The sequence below is a fragment of the Vigna umbellata genome, chromosome 8 (genome assembly GCF_029865625.1).
Source record: "Vigna umbellata cultivar VRB3 chromosome 8, Vumbellata_1.0, whole genome shotgun sequence".
Classification (NCBI taxonomy): domain Eukaryota; kingdom Viridiplantae; phylum Streptophyta; class Magnoliopsida; order Fabales; family Fabaceae; genus Vigna; species Vigna umbellata.
This window is the reverse complement of record NC_142172.1, coordinates 36,151,730-36,171,607: the sequence shown is the minus strand read 5'-3', so window position 1 is coordinate 36,171,607 and position 19,878 is coordinate 36,151,730. Positions and strand designations below refer to the sequence as shown.

General features: G+C 34.3%; 2 protein-coding genes across 4 annotated transcripts; both read right to left on the bottom strand.

The window, feature by feature from the left end:
• Positions 1-1,292: 1,292 nt before the first annotated feature.
• LOC124819690 (casein kinase 1-like protein 10) lies at positions 1,293-7,465 on the bottom strand. Its single transcript, XM_047291246.2, has 14 exons — positions 6,730-7,465; positions 6,601-6,641; positions 5,936-6,005; positions 5,649-5,797; positions 5,466-5,561; positions 3,693-3,763; positions 3,360-3,421; positions 3,176-3,239; positions 3,011-3,095; positions 2,639-2,765; positions 2,486-2,559; positions 2,345-2,396; positions 1,999-2,135; positions 1,293-1,895 (listed from the first exon to the last, which is right to left on the bottom strand). Exons 1-14 carry the CDS (start codon positions 6,803-6,805, stop codon positions 1,620-1,622), a joined length of 1,380 nt encoding a protein of 459 aa, XP_047147202.1. The 5' UTR covers positions 6,806-7,465; the 3' UTR covers positions 1,293-1,619.
• A 1,345-nt stretch (positions 7,466-8,810) lies between these two features.
• On the bottom strand, positions 8,811-15,736 carry LOC124819688 (uncharacterized). Of its 3 annotated transcripts, XM_047291245.2 has the most exons (15): positions 15,548-15,736; positions 15,184-15,342; positions 14,722-14,954; positions 14,124-14,298; positions 13,929-14,012; positions 13,602-13,843; positions 13,260-13,479; positions 12,914-12,993; positions 12,724-12,808; positions 12,042-12,173; positions 11,847-11,960; positions 11,707-11,754; positions 10,684-10,768; positions 9,839-9,895; positions 8,811-9,269 (listed from the first exon to the last, which is right to left on the bottom strand). In XM_047291245.2, exons 3-15 carry the CDS (start codon positions 14,934-14,936, stop codon positions 9,169-9,171), a joined length of 1,638 nt encoding a protein of 545 aa, XP_047147201.2. In that variant the 5' UTR covers positions 14,937-14,954; positions 15,184-15,342; positions 15,548-15,736; the 3' UTR covers positions 8,811-9,168. The 3 variants fall into 3 exon arrangements, with proteins under 3 accessions (XP_047147201.2, XP_047147200.2, XP_087952541.1); XM_047291244.2 differs by lacking the exon at positions 15,184-15,342; XM_088096415.1 differs by lacking the exon at positions 15,184-15,342 and having other exon boundaries at positions 13,260-13,392.
• Between the last annotated feature and the right edge of the window lie 4,142 nt (positions 15,737-19,878).

The following is a 19,878-nucleotide window of genomic DNA, read 5'->3' as shown; positions in this document are numbered from 1 at the left end:
AAGAAAATTATGAATGATGTTATTAGTTTAATTTAATAAATTAAAATATATTTTAATACATTTTATTATTCTTTATATGCAATAAATTAAAAAAAATATTATTATTATATTTACTTTCTTCACACCAAAAATTTTAGCATCCAACTTTTATTTTATTTTTCGTGATTTGAATCTCTTTTTTCACACTTTCAATACTTTTCGACTTTCTTAAACAATACATCTTCAAATCAAAAAGTAAATAATATTTTAACTATGACTTTTATATTATTTATCAATTTAAACTTAAAATAAACAATATAATGGTCTCATGAGAATTGGGATGACAAAAGCATGCAGATATTTGTAATGCATTTTATTTTTTTCATACAATAGTACTTCCTGACTTGCTTTTCTCTCTCTCTCTCTTAGTAATTTAGTTGGACTTCAGACAGATATTTTCTAATTTTTTTTTATACTCTTACTTTTCCCTCTATTGGATGGCTCAAACTTTCACGCAGTCAACCTAGTTACATTGATTGTATGCCATGGATTTTTAATTATAGTTTCTAACTATATATATATTATGTTTGGATTTTCTGCTGTTTTTGATCAACCTATACAGTTTTAATTTTACATAATTGATTTTTAAGGAAATAATAATTAAGTAAAATAAATTATACTTTAAAAATATTGTTCAAAACAAAGTTGTATTAAAATTTAGTGTAAAATAGTTAATCTTTTATTCATATAATACATATATATTATTGTAGAACCAAAATTGATCTGAAATAATTACCATTCCTTTTTTTCATTTTCAGACTGTCATTCCCATGGACCAAGACAAGACTCAGGCCTCGTTCACTTGAGTGGATTTGAGGGAGAGTAATTGAGGGGATTTGAAAATAATTTTTTTTGTTGATTATTTGAATGAATTTGGAGGTAAATGAGATTGGATTTGGAAGTAAATTTTTTTAATCTGTCACGTCAATCTAATCCTACACTAATTGTCACAATCTTTACTTCCAAATTCATTCTCACTTACCTCCAAATTGACTCAAATAAACAACAAAAAAATTTATTTTCAAATCCTCTCAAATCCCCTCAATTACTCTCTCTCAAATCCACTCAAGTGAACAAGGTCTCAATACTGGGACCACCTTTAGTGTAACATGCTATGAATTTAATTCTTACCGATATCAATGCATAATTGGATATTGGCTAAATTTTCCCAAGGTATTTTCATTCTTGTATTCATAATTGAAACCAATAATGTCATTCCTCAAATGCTCTGGGTTCGAAATATGAATAGAAAGTTCTAAAAGTTCCAAAAGCACTTCTGCAGATTCTTTTTCATTCATTTTACAGATAAATAGAGAACGAATTTATTACAACTTACAAGTAGCCATATATTAACAAATTCCTTAAGTAACATAGCATCTCTTCATGAATGGGTCCATGCTGAAATAATCATGGAAGAACATCTGAAGAGGTAGAAGAAGAGTCTGCCAAATCTTCGTGAAGAAGTTTGGGAGAGCTTTAGCCTCAGCATTGGATGGAAATATACAGAGCAATTAACATGTGTCGACATCTCAAAGGAAACTTTCAGCGCAGAAGAACTAAGACCATCGACACAAAGTTCTTCATTTCCTTTTCCCTGTGCTAAGTGACAGGAGTTCAAAGCTCCTGAGGGCATCATCACGGCCAAGTCTTGTCCCCGAAGTCCGAGTTAGAGATGTTTTAGACTCAGAACTAGGTTGAAGTCTCTGAGTTGTTGATAGTCTGCCACTGCTTGAGACCAGTCGGCTAACACGGCTTTCACTGGGCTCACCGGAAGAGCTTGGTCTGCTTGACAAGACAAGCTTCTTTGAAGAACTGCCATTACGAGAAGAACTCCGAGGCCTCTCAGGATCAGCTTGCTGCAGAGGATAACGGGACTAAGTATAAGAGTCCCGTAAAAGTTTGAAGGTAACCAATTCATATCATATACACACAGAAAATGATGACTAAGAAGATACTAACCACATCTTTAGACGAAGAAGGCGCATCGTCAGAAGACTTATGCCTAGAATGATCACCGTGTAGACCAAGTCCAGAGCCATTCCTCCTCGCAAATGCCTCAACTGCACCTGAGAATCTATCTCGAATCTCTGGTATAACTGGAATACAAGTCTTAGTCATTAGTTGATGAAAGCACTTCTCGGTCATGCACAATGTACAGAGAAATATTTTGAACAGGACAAAATAATCAATTTCAAACATATGATGAGAATAAAAGCTCATAAACATGCAGAATACTAAATAAAATTTTAAGGACTATGAACACAAGTAACAACAGGCTACTGGAAAAACTGTAGACAGATGAAACCTGAAGGTCGTTCTCCTGATTGCCCTGGGTTTATGACTGGTTTCCCACTAGGCTGTTGAAGATGTGGCAAACAAATGATTAAAAAGAACTTTAACTTCTGCTAGAAAAATAATGATACTACGCTAGCTAAGAAGAACTAACTCGAGCTCTAGAGCTGGATCCAATTTGTGGATACTTCAACATTGTCCAATCAAATACATAGTCAAACTGATACCCTGAGAAAGCAAGAGCTTCAAAGTCTTAGAAAATTATTACTCACAAGGAAACATCAAAGGTTATTTGTGCAAAGTTAACCTTCTCGGATGAATAGGTCTCGAAAGAGTCTCTTAAGATAAGAGTAATCGGGCTTATCTTCAAACCGCAATGATCGGCAATAGTGGAAGTATGATGTGAATTCCGATGGATAGGACTTGCATAAGACCTGTCTCAGAAACCCACACAATAAATTCTTTGCAACAGACAATATAAAAGAAAAAATTAATTAATTGCACAACCAATTCTACTTGGTTAAAGAAAAATATTCCCAAAAAATGCCAGCACTGAACAAATTCTACTGATGATTAAGTCATCAAAAAACATTAATCAACCTAATATAAATAAACACCAAATTTTCTAATTGTTAGAAAATTCACATAAAAACTGCCTCTGAACAAATAATAACAACACCTCTATTGGAGTAAGCATCTTCTTTTCACTTATCTTGTCATACTTTTGCTTTTTAGTGCCAGCTTTCAAGCCTTGCCACGGGAGACTGGAACACAAAAGCCAAAAATGTTAAAATATAACAAAGATTACTGCAGAGAAAAAAAAGAAAACAGTATTTCAACTGACCTTCCTCTCAAAAAGTACATGAGCACATAACCAAGAGATTCTAGATCATCTCTTCTGCTTTGCTCTGCACAAATTATTACAAGATTGTTATAAACTTATATCCATTTTGACTTTAAAAAGCTTAAGAAAAATTTATTGATTAGAAGCTACACGCAGCAAGCCCACAATAAATAACCTCACTCACCAACTCCCAAATGAGTATTAACACTTGCATAACGAGCAGTTCCAGTGAGGTTTTTGTTTTCCCTGAAAAAAATAAAGTATAATGACCATTCACAAAAGAAAAGTAATGTCTAAAACTCAAATTCCACCCATCAGCTTAATCCCTACTAAGCACCACAGCTATATGACAGAACACTTATACGATGTATCTTTAGAATAACTAGTTGTGGATCTGAATTATTGAGGTATACGTAGTACATATTGTATTGGGTTTGCTATGTATATATATTGAAGGGATGAGATGAAATGAAAACAAGCTGCAGAGCCTGCCCAAACAAAATCTCGAAATTATTACCTGTATGGTATATGCTTATGTGTTTGAAGGTCCCGGTACTTTTTTGCAAGACCATAATCAATTATGTATACCTTCAAATTATAAAAAAAAAACAGAAAAAAAACAGAAAGAAAGAACATTAACCAAAACCAACTTAGTTATTTAATGCATGACACCTATCTGGCAGAAAATAAATTCAAAGATTCATTGTAAATTAACCTCCCTTTTCTTTACAGACTGAGTTTATATGATACTGTTAGGGACTGAATTTGTTTGGAAGCCTTCATAATTTACGAGATTGATAATAGTCCAACCTTAAGTAAACTGGAATAGTGAGTAGTTTGGTTTTATACAGTACCAGGAACACAACTTCGTCTTATAAAGCATTAAATTATTAAAAAAAATTAATTAGGCACAACAAGAGAGGGAGCAGTAGAGTGAAACTAAAATCAAACATAAACTGAAAAAAATACGTATAAAAGAAATAAAAATAAAAATAAGAGAACCAAAGGTTTAGTTGCAAAATCATGCCATGGTTTACAGAAAGTTAAAGAGAGCTCCAATTAACAGATTTAGCAACCAAGCTATAATGTTATACAGTTCAATTATTTCGAATGTACGTTGTTTCCAATTCAAAGGTCTATACAACAAATCTTAAATATTTGAAAACGAGTTTTCATAGGAGAAGGGTAACAGTAACCAATATACAAAGCTCATAAGGGATTAGCAACACCATAGCTGAACTGGTTTGTTCAACTATTTACCAAAACATACAGTCCAGAAGTAACAGAGTGTAGCTAAGGATTAAAACCACAATCTTGGAGGAATAACTAATTCTTGTGAAGCCATGGAGATTTGTGAAAATGGGGGGAGGAGAAAACTTTAATGAAGACAAGGTAGAAAGACTAAAGGGTCTTGCGTTGAAGTGTAAAAAAATGTTAAAAACCTTGATCAAAATATTTTGCTCAAAATTAGAAATAAGAATATCAAACAACTAGAAATACTGAACAAAACAATGCATTCTGAACAGCATCATTCAGAAGAAGAGAAATCAACTTATTCTAACTATGGCCTCGCAAAGAATAGAAATACTGGAATAAAAAAATGCATTGAACAAGTAGGAAAACTTCCCTAGAGAAGGTTTATAGTAGGAGAAATAAGGCAGAGAACAGATATTACAATATTAAGGAGTGAGCAGCAGTCGTTACAACCCAATAGACAATTAATTGTATAAGTCAGAATCAAAAGAGAATAAATGCTGTTTGCTCAAATAGACAATTAATTGTAACAGCCAGGAGGGAAGAAGATAATAAATATGAAGCAGGAAGCAGGGAAAGTTAGTAGACGCGTCTTGTGAAAGGATTTGGCTTGTGAGAGTGCATGTCTCTCCAATGCAGGGGTAGAAGTATATTTTCCGCTCTGTATTCTTCATCCTCTCTTTGTCATTCTATTTCATTAAAATCGAGATTCAGGGTAATAAAATTTTATTTCTCGTCACAAGTTGTGATCAAGTTTTTGTCAAATAACTATCATAAACATATAAAGTAAGGTAAGCTTGTTTACACTTACAGCATTAAAGTTCTGAATAATAAATTTCATATCCAATGGCTACTACACGAGATCGCTACAAATTTAAAGCAACATTGAAGTCTCCGTATATCCATAGTGTGAAAACAATTTAATCATAATATTAAATCATAACTGAAACTACTTGATAATACAGGAGGGATGCCATGCATAAACACACAACAGGACAAGACTTAATTAAAATAAATGTGGTATAGACAAAAATACCTGATTTGCCTTCCGGCCTAAACCCATTAAAAAGTTGTCAGGCTTTATATCTCGATGCAGAAAACCCCGGGAGTGCATGTACTCAACTCTGTTTATCTAGGTGAACCAAATAGAGGAAAAGAGTAAAAATATAGCAGCTTTCTGCCCAAAGTATAACTTTGTTGAAATTAAAGCCATGCTTACTAGCTGATCTGCCAGCATCAGAACTGTTTTCAGAGATAATTTCCTATTACAATAGTTAAACAAGTCTTCAAGACTAGGCCCAAGGAGGTCAATAGCCATGACATTGTAGTCACCCTCAATTCCAAACCATTTTAGATGGGGTATACCAGCTTCAAAAAAAAAATTAAAGAGCTTATAGCCTAATTTCATTTCATGACAGTAAACTAAAGAAATGCAAGTCTAGCCTGCAAGAAAAGAAGTTGATAAAGTAAAGATTGGAAAAAAATGGTGAAAGGATGAAAACTTACTTCCCCCTTGGAGAAGCATATACAATTTAGACTCATAGTGAAGCTGGGGATGCTTGGTCTTCACAGATTCCTGTTAAAACAAGAGAATTGGGGTCCAAATAAACATCCATTAATAGAGGAGCATGAAACAGCGTGTCAAACAAAGTATGTAAATCAAATCTTAGACAGCAATATTTGTTATGCTTTCCCACTTGCCAATATATAAAAATACAGCATGATAATCATTTAAGACATATTTTAGGCAGTTGACCTTGGAAAATTACATACACGTGTTGAAACAGTCTTTGATCAGTGGTATACCTACTGAAAAGCATATGACCCATCAGTGTATTGTTATAACACTGTATTTTTCATGGCTGCCAAATGCCACGGAGGAATCTGCTAATCCCCTTTAAAATTTCCGATCAACAATAGTTATCCTAAAACCCCTTTCTTATAAAGCTAACTTCTCATGTAACACAAGGCAACAGAAGCATGCACAAATAACAAAACCCGCAAATATTGCCCTATGACTCAGCTGACGGTTAAGCCACCAGCAAACAAAAGCATATCAATTACTTCAGTTCAACAACAAAAAACATTGATCTATGTTCTATGAAAAACAAATATTATAAAAATAAAAATATCAATCAAAGACCCAATAGAACTCAAAAAATTGCACTCACTAGCTTAACAGCGACTTCCTCCCCACTTTGTACATTAACACCTGAAAAAACACAAAAATACCAGAAGATCAAGAAAGATGTTAAATCCAAATACTAATGATACAAAAACAAAATTCTCTGTATACTAACCTAGGTAAAGCTCGCCAAACGATCCACTCCCAATCTTCCTACCAAGCTTGAACTTTCCACCAATAACATGATCCATGATACAAACCCAATCTCCCGATCCTTGTTAAGTTACAAAAGCACTCTACTACACAACTCAAACAAAAAAATTTGCCTATTCCCAGTATCTCATCAACGATTGAGCATTATTTACAGCACAATCTCAGATCCAACAAGATTTGCCAGTAACCCAAAGATCCGAAACTATATTTATAACTCAAAAATTCAGGCTATGCTAATCCCAGTACCGTAAAAATCATAAGAAAAAACTTTTGATCAACGGAAGTAAGATCAGGAACTAGAATCTACAAAACACCCACTGCGATTGTGGGGTCGCTCAAAGAAACCCCTTCTCCTCTTCTACGACGAAAAGAGATCGAATGGCGAAAAGGATAGGGAAAAAAAAACGAACTAGCAGTGAGTAGATAAACTAAATTATGTTCTATTGCGACTAATAGTGTGAAAAAATGCAGTAATGTAGAAGGAAGAGGAATCTAATTGGTACGATATTCTCGGGTAAATAGGGGTGATAGATTTGGCATCCACCTTCGGATCTGTCTTTGAGGACAGGAAGTAGATTTTGTAGGAAAAATTTCAGATTCGGAAAAAAGAAAAGAAAAGAAAAGAAAGTGATATGAGAGATAGAGAGAACATAGAAAGAATAGCTAATGTGAGGCTGGAGGAGGAAGAAAATGGACGCCTGTCCAAACTAACGCCAGTGACAACATTATTTATAGATACTACATAAATGTTTTATTCATTTAAATAAATAAATTATTTTACACCACCAAAATAAATAATTTGTTTTAATTTTCAATCCATGAAAATAAAATGTGATTAATTGAAGCAGACTATCCACTTAAAATAATCAACCATATATTTTTGTAAAAATTAGTCAGTAATAAAAGTCGGACACTCAAGTGAAGAGTTTATTTATGCTTTTGAAAAAGTGAGATTTATAGTTTATTTAGATTTATCTTAAATTTACTTATAAATGGTTAAAAGTTTGTTGGAGCCTACCTATGTGATAGAAAATGCGTGTTGCATTTTGATTGTGTACAAAAGTTCATTAAATCAAACTAATTTGTTTGTTAAATTCAGGAAAAAAAGAAAATTTGTCGAATGCAAATATAAAAATAATTAAATTTATAAGAGAAGTAACTTGTCACTTTTGTATTTGTCTCTAATAATAGCTTTTTATATATGCTTTGGAGCTTGTCTTTATGGAAGAGAGTTATAAGTTGTGCTTTAGTTTACGTGAAATATTATTACACCGATGTCTGAAAGCATTAGTAAGATTTTTGAAATAAATACTATAAAAATAGGTAAAACAATATAATTTTTTAGAAATCTATAAAATTTATTTAGTTAAGGGTGTCTTATAATAAGTCGAGGAAGTAGTATTGTTTTAGAAACTTGAAACTCTCTCCCTTCCCATTTCAAGCCAATATCACAAGTTTTTGGCAGTTTCTTCCGTCTTTTCTCTGATGACATATGACAATAAACATAACCAAGATCTCAAAGCCTCAATGTTTTCTTGTGTATCAAATGACTTTTTGATGTGATGGATGTCACAATTTATCACCAAATGCTGAAAATTTTATTTACATAATTGAAGAATTGAATGAATTTATTTACGAATGGACTGAGATAACAGATAAGATTGACTTGGCTAGATGCCACTCATTATGGGTTGTGGAGGAGTATATGTTTCAGGAGGAATGTATGTTCATTTTGCTAGATAAGTTACGTGGTTAGTTCATCACCTCATTTGCATTTGCATTTAAAATTGGTGATACCAACCCAATCTATTGCAAGGACTATTTTATCTTGAAGAAACAATAAATAAGGAATGAATGTGGATATTCAAGCATTATCTAATATTGAAAAAATAGGTTATGTAGGGTGTTCCCCTTCCCCCTCCCAAGCCCATAAAAGAAATTGTGAAATGAAGAAAAAATGAGCACAAAGATATAAAGGTTAGAACTTTTGAAGTGAGGTTCAAACGAAAATGTTACCTTGGAAAGTAATGAATTTCTACATGATAGTAAAAGAATGTGAGAATTGCACTTTCTTGTCAGCACGTCAGCAGTAACTTAATTACAAGAAATAACTTGGATTCTCAATACATTGCAGCTTCATAAATGGTGAACAAAAGAATACAACACCAACCAAAAATGTAAAGAATATATACCTTTCAAGACTTTTTTTCTACAGACAAATATAATCAACCCAAAACCCAGCTATCCAAAACGACAAAGTTTCAGAGCCTTTGCTCCCATAACTATCCACGCCAAACTAACAAAAGAATGTGGGAAAGACTAAAACAATCAGTATTCAACTCTGGCATCTGGTCATACCTCAATGGCCATGTAAAAGCCCTGCAAAATATACTAACTCAGATCATTGAGATTCATTCTTCACTGGAACTTCACGTTGAGTAGGTAAGAGTTTTAAGAAGCTCCCCTGGGCAGGTTGATTAGCAACCGTTGCTGATTCATCATCTGCAGCAAGTGATTAGCTCAACTTAATAACCACAAGACAGTTAAAACTTTCAAGCTTTTAAGCCTCAATGTTTAAATAGCTGTTATCTCTATTATATGCAAAAGGGAAGGCATTTTTTCCCTTTGCTCATGAACTTTAATTGTTCAACATCAATAGTAACATAAATTTATTCTACTAAACAACATGGTTTTCCAATTTCAATATTCTGCACTCTTTTTCCCTGATCCAGGATCAAATTCGATTATTGTTGCCTTGAGCAAATATAACTTATATTTGAATGTTTTTCCATAAATTGCTGATCTATTACTTGAGATAACCTCATTAACACAAATATCGGTAGTTTACTATCACTCACATAACTTTTAAATTATCACCTGAAAACAGGTTCAATATGGTAAAATTTCAGGGGTGTGAGAAACCACGCCATAATGTCATGAAGAAGGATGCATAGTTCTACGATGGAGGTATTTGCTATCACAGCATTACTACTTATAAGTGAAGTGAATGATCTCAAATAAACCAACATAATATAGTGGTCAAAGGCATAAAACAACAGGCACATGCTTACCAAATAGGGTCTTGATAGATGGTCGCTTAGTTTTTGTGCTCTTCTTCTTCAATTCAGCTGAACACATCCATATTGTTTGTGAAGATTAGTGTATGATGAATCAATTTGGAAAAGAACAATAAACTTGGCACGTGACGGGAGTAATGAAAACAAGAAATGCATAGCTATTGTAAGCATCAAGGTTCTGCAACATGGTCTTCAATAAAATCACATTTTATTGAAATTATAGTCAATTGGATGTATCAACAAGAATTTTGCAAGTGGTAGCATTAACATGATATATATATATATATATATATATAGTTTCTTTCTTCAGTAAGATGCACCATTTTTTCCCCACAGGTTTGTTGCTTTAAAGGACACAATCAAATGGGTTTAAAAGGGCTGACGACTGTTGATAAAACTTAAAAAGTAGAGTCCAGTACATGAATTATTAGAAGGTAAAATGTTTGCACAAATTATACAAAGTATTGTACAATATCGAATGTTAAAACTGAGTCACAGCAGAAGTGTATGTTTATCAAAGAACATTACTCGATAAAACCCTAGCGCTAAACACTTCATTTGTGCCCCCACAATAAAAAGCTCAATTAGACAAAGTTAAATACAATAAAATTGATAGGGCACAAAACCTTCCATTAGATTCACATCGAGTAAAAAAAATATTAGATATTAGAAGCAATATCTTAAAGAGGAACTTTGGAACTTTCTTATTATTATAAAACGCAAAATATGAAAATGAGACAAAATTCTTATTATTATAAAACGCAAAATTAGGAAAATGAGACAAAAGGGTTTAAACAAAGCATAAACAAAATATGTTACACAAATGAAAATGTACTTACCAATTTCAGGTAGTTGATCATCATTCACAATTTCAAAGTTCTTATATGTGTACCCAACAAAGTTAACATCTTTAGACGACAGCATCTGCAGAAAATAACATGTCAAGTTACAAATCCAGACTTGAACATTCCTCATCAACACTAGTCATCAATGAATTTAAATAAAGATGCATTTGTATTTAGAGTTACTATAACCAAAATTTGGATAAAATCCCAATGTCATCATCTAAAGCAAATTTTTCCATCTGCAAACATAGGGGTTCAATTGATAGCTTGCCAGTAGCATAACAACAGAAGCAATCCAAAGAAAACTATTCAATCAAATGAAAGTTAGTCAAACTATCAAAAGACCTTAGACAAGAGGAAGGCCATCAAGAGAAAAGAGGAAAGCTCAGAAGGACGATCCTTTAATTGTGTTAGGAGGACATATGACTAAGGCAAAGGAGGCTTCATACAAGAGGTGATCCACATATTCAATCTCAAGAAAAAAATATGGAAGGGGAACCCAAGTTGGGCCAATTAATCCAAATTGAAGTGGACAACAATGAGGGGCTTCATGTTAGATATCCAGTTAAGACATTGTTTAGACATATTTGGGCTTGTAATTTTCTTTGAATTGTTCGTAATTGTGTTTATATGTGCAGTATAATTTATTTAGTTTGCATTATAATATCTAAAATAGCAATCACTCGGCTTTTGTGGCATTTGTAGAGTTAGACACCGACAAGAAGCATTTTTAGATTTAGACACTATGGTGCTATCTGGGGATGATAAACACTGAAAAATAATAGACAAACCACCAGATAGATAAATCTGAAAAGACACACATAGGTTACGAGCGTATTGCAGCAGTTTTATTATTTACACAACCCATTATCTCACATCTTAATTAATCTTCAAAGAAGAAGAACTGGGATACTGAAAGTCCACGTAGTAAATAGTGTCAATTCAAAACATCACCACAATGACCACAGCTATAATACACTAACAATTTTCAAAATTTCAATAATAATTAGAACCAACCTTTCTCCATGGGCCTGATTTTGAGGAAGGTTGAGTTTGGTTGTCAACCTACACATCAATAGTAAATTAAGCAGCAGGAGGTTAGTACCGACAGATAAAAACCACATCTATACCTATGAAAATAAACATGTATAATATACCTCTTCAAACTTCTCAAAATTTTGAGTATCTAGTTCATCGTTAACCTCAGGAATAAAAGCAGCTTTCATTTGGTACAATTTGTCCCATTCAATGCCTTTGAACCATGGGTGAGCCTGGGAATAACAAATCAGCCAATTATGTCAACTGTAACCCAAAGTAAACTATACAATTCTGAAAATAATACACCACGCCACCTTTATTTCATCAGCCCCTTTCGTTCCAAGCCTTTGCTCAACATTACAAAGGAGTCTACTAATAAGATCCTTGGCCTCTGCTGAAAGTTTAACTTCTTCAGGAAATTTTAAATAATTTCTCCAATTTACTATCTGCAAATTTGAAGGTGTCAAACACAACATGAACATAATTGATGAAAGTAAAAAAAAAAAGAGTAAAAGGAAGACATACAAGGAATCATGATGCTCATGTCACAAATTATTAATAACTAAGGCACGCTGTCTCTTATTACTTAAAAACTTCAACACCAGTCAACATATGAATGGTCTAAAATATATTGTGACCATCCTCTACTATAAGAAAGGGAAGAAAAGGGTAGATGGGGTAATGAGAACAGAAAGATGCAATTCTCAGCATTAAGATACTGGGAAAACACCAATTTTTTTTCACACAATGCCAAAAATTTTAAGCCTTTCAGAACCATCTGCAGGCAAAATATCAATGATAAGGTCGTAAAAAATACTGGTAAGTGGTACTTATCATTTAGCAATATAGGCTTTCCCTAGGCACAGTGATCTACCAAAATTCAATGAAGTCAATGTGCTACACATGTCAAACCTCAAAAAAATTCATCCTAATTCAACAGTGATCCTAATTCAAGGATATTCATCCTTGTTCAACAGCAGTTGATCTAAACATTACCTTTCTACAAGTCAACATTGGTTCATCTGAATAAAAGGGCGGGTACCCCACTAGCATTTCATACATTATTGCTCCCAGGGACCACCTAGAAGCATTACCACAACCTCATCAGAACATATTGAAATAATATAAAATCTAGAGAAACCAAGGGAACTTCAAGGTATTTTTTAAAAGGAAAAGTAGATAATACCAATCACATTCCATGCCATATCCTTTCTTCAGAAGGACTTCGGGGGCAATATAGTCAGGTGTTCCAACTGTAGAATAGGCCTGCAGTAATGAAAAGAAAGAAAAGCTTCAAATGCCATAGCTTGTGAAAACAGGAGTCAGCACCTTGTCAAAACACAAGTGAGGGCAGGTGGTCCCCAAATGTATATACAAAATGAAAAATACCTGTTAAGAAAAATACATCTTAAACTCAACAATATATAATATACAAGGTTAGTTAACAGGGTAAGAAGAAAATCGAAATCATAACCTGAAAGTTAACAAGGCATAAAGCTGTAATGGCTGCTTATGTATATTGAGTGACTTACAAGCATTCGCCTATTTTTCTGCCAATGCTGGAGTTGCTCCTGTTGGCTTCTTTTAGGAGCCAAAGGGCGTCCGTCGCTCTGAAGGGCTCCACTTCTGTTGCTTCCAATAGAGAAGTCCTTCTCCTGAAGATTACTGCAATCTAGTGGTTTACATAATCCAAAGTCTGATAATTTCATGTGACCATTTCTATCTAGCAGCAAGTTGTCAGGCTTGATATCTCTGGAACGTATGTAAGAAATAAAATAGTATACCTTTACTATGTGTGAGAAAATAGGACCACTGTAAAATTAATATAATAAGATTTTAATGGTGTAAAATTAGAATTTGCAGCTTGAGCTTACCGATGAATGTAATTATGTTTATGAATTGACTCTATGGCTAGGACAGTCTCCCCAACATAGAACCTGGCCTCATCTTCTGTCAGTATATCCTTCCGCATGAGCAAAGTCATCATATCACCACCAGGCAGATACTCCATTATGAGATATAAGAACTCTTCATCTTGAAAGGAACAATAAAGCTTTACAATGCAATTGCTGTCGACTTCTGCAAGTAGATTCCTCTCAGCTTTTACATGTTCCACCTAAACAGGGTTAAAAAGTAATCAATGAGTCTAACAAGAGAACATTCATTTTAACATCGAGAGCAAGTCCTGATGATTCTGTTACCTGGCCTCTGCGAAGCATCTCTGATTTCTTAAGTTTCTTCATAGCATATACATGACCAGTCGCCTTCTCTCGGCATACTCTGACCTATAAAGAAAAAAATTGCAGTCACAAATTATCTGGAAAATCTTTTGTGACATGTGAAAAATCAGAAACATAATTTTTTTTTTAATTTTAATGAATAAAGGTAGATTATACCTCTCCAAATGCACCCTTCCCAATCATAGTCAAGGGCTCAAAATCATCAGCCCCCATTTTATGCCTCTTAAGGCGCATGTATTCCCTCTCCTTTTTCTCAAAATACTTAAGCAAATTGTTCTGCTCTTCCTCAGAGACTTCAGCATCTGCCAACTTTTTCTCTAGCATATTACGCCTGCAAGAATAATGTGTTTAGCCTTATTAAGAACTTACAACAATTTCCATCTGCAGAAATTGTGTGCACATAATCTACTACAGCCCATCAGAGACAATATAAGACAATATGTCAAGAACAAAAATAAAGCAATTCTGTCATGATGAGTGATCCATCTTTCCGGTAGAGAAAAGTTTTACAGAACAATATATCAAGAATCACACATCATACAAGATTGTATACCAACGTCAAAGAATACTGATTAGCTCCTTATTTGGCTTGTACAATGACAAGCAAAAAAACTAAAGAAATCCCTCATTTATATTTTCCGGGAGATGCCCATATCTAAGTTAAAACAACTACTTTACATGAGAGAATTAGTCAACAGGAACTTTAGATTATACAATCACAATGATCCAAAATATAAGATAAAAGTAAACATACCGATCCTTTCTCTCCTGCAAGTCCTTCATTTGTTTCTTATAATGGTTTTCTATATACTGCTTTGCAGCTGCAACCTTCTGTTTGGTCACATTTGAAGGTGCTACTTCATTGGTTGGGGGTTTTGACCCTTCTTTTGCAATGCCCTTAGTTTCCTTGCTTTTTGAAGACCGTGTTTTATCTTTTGGCTTTAGTTTACTGAACCAGCACTTATCCATTTTGGAAATCTCTTAAGCCTGCTTGTTATGCACTAAAAATATTAGAAGTTTTCTCAACCAACGACAACATTAGCTAAGTTACGCATTTAACAACAAATTAGACTTCAAAACCTTGATCAAATTTGCAATGCTTGAAAACTACCGGAAACAAATTAACCATACACTGTCTAGTTCAAAAAACTTAAACTGGACAATTGAAGCAGAGGTAAACTTTCAGATTACTCAAAAGCTTAAAAAACATAGAAACCGTGGAATTCAAAGAAGCAGCCCCGATCTTCAGCCCAACCAGCGATCCCCACATATCTATCAAGCACACTCAATTGCACACAGTACAAGTCAAATCCCTTAAATGGGTAGTAAAGAACAAGGTCAAATTACAATCTTGAACAGCCACAAAGACCCGTCACTGTCACCAACGAAAAAAAAATTGATTCTCACTTCACTTCTCATTGTACTAACCAACCAAACAAACAAACACAATCATAAGGCAAGAATTAAAATTGAAGATACCCATCATCGAAATCGAATCGAAATGAATTAAGCAACACTTGAAGAAGCAAAACAACATGAAATTCGGACTGAAAAAGCAAAAGGGTGTTAGAGGGAAAAACCTGAAATTGAGAGGAATCAGGAGGTTGTGGCATGTGGGAGCGAAAGAAGTGAGTCAGATAGAGCGAAAGAAAGTGTAGAAAGAAAAGTGAAAGAGCCGAGATTATCGGTGTGAAGAAAGAAGGTGGAGGGAGAAAGAGAGAGAAAGAAAGAGGACCACTTTGCGACCATCATTTCCATGCCCCATTCATTCCCTCGTTTACTCCTTTTTTTTCCATTTATATATATTCTTTTATATATTTTTTATGTTAAAAGTTGGGAACCTCTTTATTTTCTACCAATCCAAATTTGATATATAAGTCTTTTACAGTGTTCTTCACATTTTATGTTATACTACAGATAGTGAAACATGGGTTAAATTTTAATTAATTTTGTAATGTGTATCATCACTTCACATATTTCCATAACCGATTATTTATATCTGATATTTTTTTAACTTTTTCTTCCAATGTTCTAAATAGTTGTAGTGAATACATTCAAAAGAGATGTTGGAGTAGGTGTCCCTTAGTTTCTCAACACTCAATGGTTTTATGATCCTAGGAAGCTAACTGTTGGTTCCATTTTATGGTCTTCAAATTCACATTGTTGGGAGCGTTTTAATTTTTTTATCCCAAAATGGATAATACTATACTTGTATTATGGATATGATATGAGCCATTCTAGTATTCTTCTTCATCAGCATAAAGATACAACCTTTATATTTTGGGTTGATGATTATGTAGTGTGGCAAAACAACATCCAATGACACTAGGAATTCTCCAAACCCTGGCATTGATACTCTTTTGTTCAGACATCATTTTCTTTAATCTTTCCTTCTTGCAATGTTTCCACTGACTGAAAAGAAGTCTAGAAAAGGTGTTGGGTCCCCTTAATTCTAAGAGGGTAATGGAGGATTATTAATATGGTATTATAATAATAATGGAAAAATTATATAAAAAAAATATGTACAACAGGTATATAAACTTTATTAGATACAGATTTTAATCAGAGTTGGAAAGCACTTCATTTCTCTCCTTTTCATCTCACTGTTATTTGTTACCAAACTAAGGTGCTTTTCCTTTAACAGCAGAGATCTTAATTTTTAAGAATTATATTTTCACCTGTTAATATTATATAATTATTTACTTTACAAATTCAATTATCAGAAATTATTGTTGGTGGCGGATACCAAATATTCTGGGATCCTTTCCACTCCTCGGGTCTGATTCAGTGATTATCAGTCTAATCCCAAACTTTAATGTTTCAACCACAATTAATGTTGCATAATAAAAAGAGACAACATCCGGTAAGAAAAGAAAGAAAATGAAAAGATCACTTGATACTAAATATGTGACATGATATTAAAAGAACTTAATTAATTTCAATTATTCCGTACAGAGATTTGAAACATAGCATTGCAAAGTTACTGGATTAGAAAAATAACTCGATCTAAGTTCTTTAAATTTGATAATTCTAACCGTCTGATTCTTGACACTTTTAAAAGACATTAACTATACTTTCCTCTTATTTTCAATTTTTTTAAATTGTCCAATATTGCAATCTCAATATGCTTATAAATTGGAACGATAAAAGAAACAAAATGTTTGTTTAATTAAATCATCATCATACAATGAATATTAGTAGTAGTTTTATCTATATTAGCCATTTGTTTTCTCTTTTGCTTTCTTTAACATTTATGTACAATAAAGACACAAAAATAGAACTTAAGAGTTAAGATTTCATCTATCTGATTGCGTACCCTCTTCGCTTTTCTATACATACACGAGTCCGTCTTTCTTTCACAGAAAAGGTAGTCTTTACAATAATATTAAGTTAAACTTATTATAAGCTATACTCGGTTGCATTCTTAATTGCCCATGTTATAAAAAAAATTCTGCACAGTAGTAGAAATGTAACAAACTCCATATAAAAATTTTATCACCGTAGTTTTATACATCACATGTCACATCTCAAAATATACAACGTGTATATATAATAAAGATGTCATCAGATTATAATAATAGAAAACAGTTAGAAACATATATCAGAGTATTAGGATTACAATCATCCTTAAAATACTAGGAAGTGAAGCTCATGTACTCAAGTCTGCCAACATACCATGGGCTATACATATTACAGTTTTTAAAATGCAAAAGTTAAAGTAAGGAGATCCTAATGGTACTAGGATTCAGCGTTATCTTCCTCCAATGTTTGCTCTAGGAGCATCTCCTCGCCATCTGCTCTCATCCAAGTGGATGATCATCGCAAGAGAAAACATACCCAAACATAGCACGAACACAACAAGCAAGGGTGAGCTAATTATATAAAATAAAACATACAATATGACAATATGCATGCAAGAGTTAACTTCAATCAAGCAAGAAAAACACGCATCCTAACATGTTGAATACTAGACTTGACTCGTCCGGACTTTAGAATGATAGTCGAGCTATGACGGGTCTTGCACTCGTGGTGGCTTATGAAACTTGGGTTCCCCCACCCTACCACACTCACGAGGTTAGCCTGTTCCGGGCCTTGAGGCATACTAGAAGCCCCCAAGACTAAGACCTCCTACTACTCCTCACCACATGGTTCAATCCTCTCTACGTGAGAAGAAAGACCATTGGAGTTTCAGGATGACCCCAAGACTGAGCTCCTACTTTCATTCTAAACAACTAAGGGCACCACCATGGATCTTCTCCTTGAAGATCATGGAATTACGTCCATCAACCATACTTTTTAAAACCACATACTTTGAGTCACCAATCATACCATTGAATCACACACACTTTCACTTTAACAGTATACAACATGTTTGAATCACATCATACGATATAATTTGCTCCAACACATACTTCACAAACCATACAACATTCAACTTTAAGTGAAACAATATAAAAGAGAAAATAGAGAGTAAAACCCTGAACATTTCGCACAGCGCACCACCCTCGCAAGGCGAAACTGGCGCTATTCACATAGCGCACCCTCCCAGCTCGCCTTGCGAATTAAGTCTAAATAAGTGTCAGACTTTGGGTCCCTCGCATAGCGCATCCAGGTCGCTATGCGAGAACCCAGACAAAGACCAACCCCCCTAAAACTCTCGTTATGCGCCCTACTCGCCTTTCGAATTAAATGGGCAGTGGTTCCAGACCACCACCAGTCGCATAGCGACAAGATTCGCTAGGCGAATCCACAAACAGAGAGCAACACCCTCTGGTCATTCGCACAGTGCACCAACTCGCACAACGAATGACTCAAACAGTGAGCACTCTCTATAGGGTCTCGCTATGCGAGACAGTTCGCATAGCGACTCTGCATCATCTGTAGAACGCAAATTCTATAGAATCACACACTCACACCAACCCTTACCATTTCTAGGCTTCTTGGCCAACTTCTAAGACCTCCAATTCGTGTATTAAGCTCAATTACACCTGTCTAGATGATCCTAACCCTTTATATTACTAATCTAAAGTGATTAAGATCAAGTTGTCTTTTAAAACATCAACTTCTATACTTAAGGACCCAATTTCAATTTTACTACTTCTAACATGTTCTAGTCTAGTTTTATGATCCTAACAAGTCACAATTGACTTGCCTAAGATGTCCCGACAGCCCAAATGTGCCCAGAACCCCTACTTCCCAAAATTACTACCTCACTTCCTCTCCAGGGACCCAAAACTCTACTGGTTTACTCAAAACAGTGCATACTGATCTTACCTTCCACTTGAATACCCCTTCAAAAGAACACATACATCCAACATACCCAATTTCAGATATTCACTTCATGCAAATAACTACACAGTCACTAATTCCAGCATCACAGATTATACAATCAAGTTCATATAATGCATCATACCCAAGCAAATAAAATACCACTCCAAACATCATACCAAGTCAGAATCATAACATACATATGCCTCATACAAACAATGCAAAGATGTATTTCTAGCTCCCCTTACATTGGTGGTTACAAGTACAACACTTTAGAAAAAGCCCCGAAACAGTAACCATCGCACAAAAACAAGTTCCACAGAATCTACAAACCACCAAGTTGGGGTAGAGTACCGCTCTTAGAGCTAGAATGAACAAGGAAACAAAAAGGAAAAAGCTACCAGCTGCATGCAACCAGTAAAGTGGCATGCCCTAGATTCAAGAGAGATGGAAAGACAGAAAAGAATGCCTTACCCGTCCAAAACGGAAACTAGTCGGATGGATGGGAAGCTCTCAACTTCGTGAACGAAAGAACACCACCTATTTGAAAATGCAACGGTTGAAATTTGTGAATGGGTAGAGAGAAGGCAGAGCAAGAAGAAAAAGAACAGAGGTTAGAGAGAGAAAGAAAAGTTGACTAATG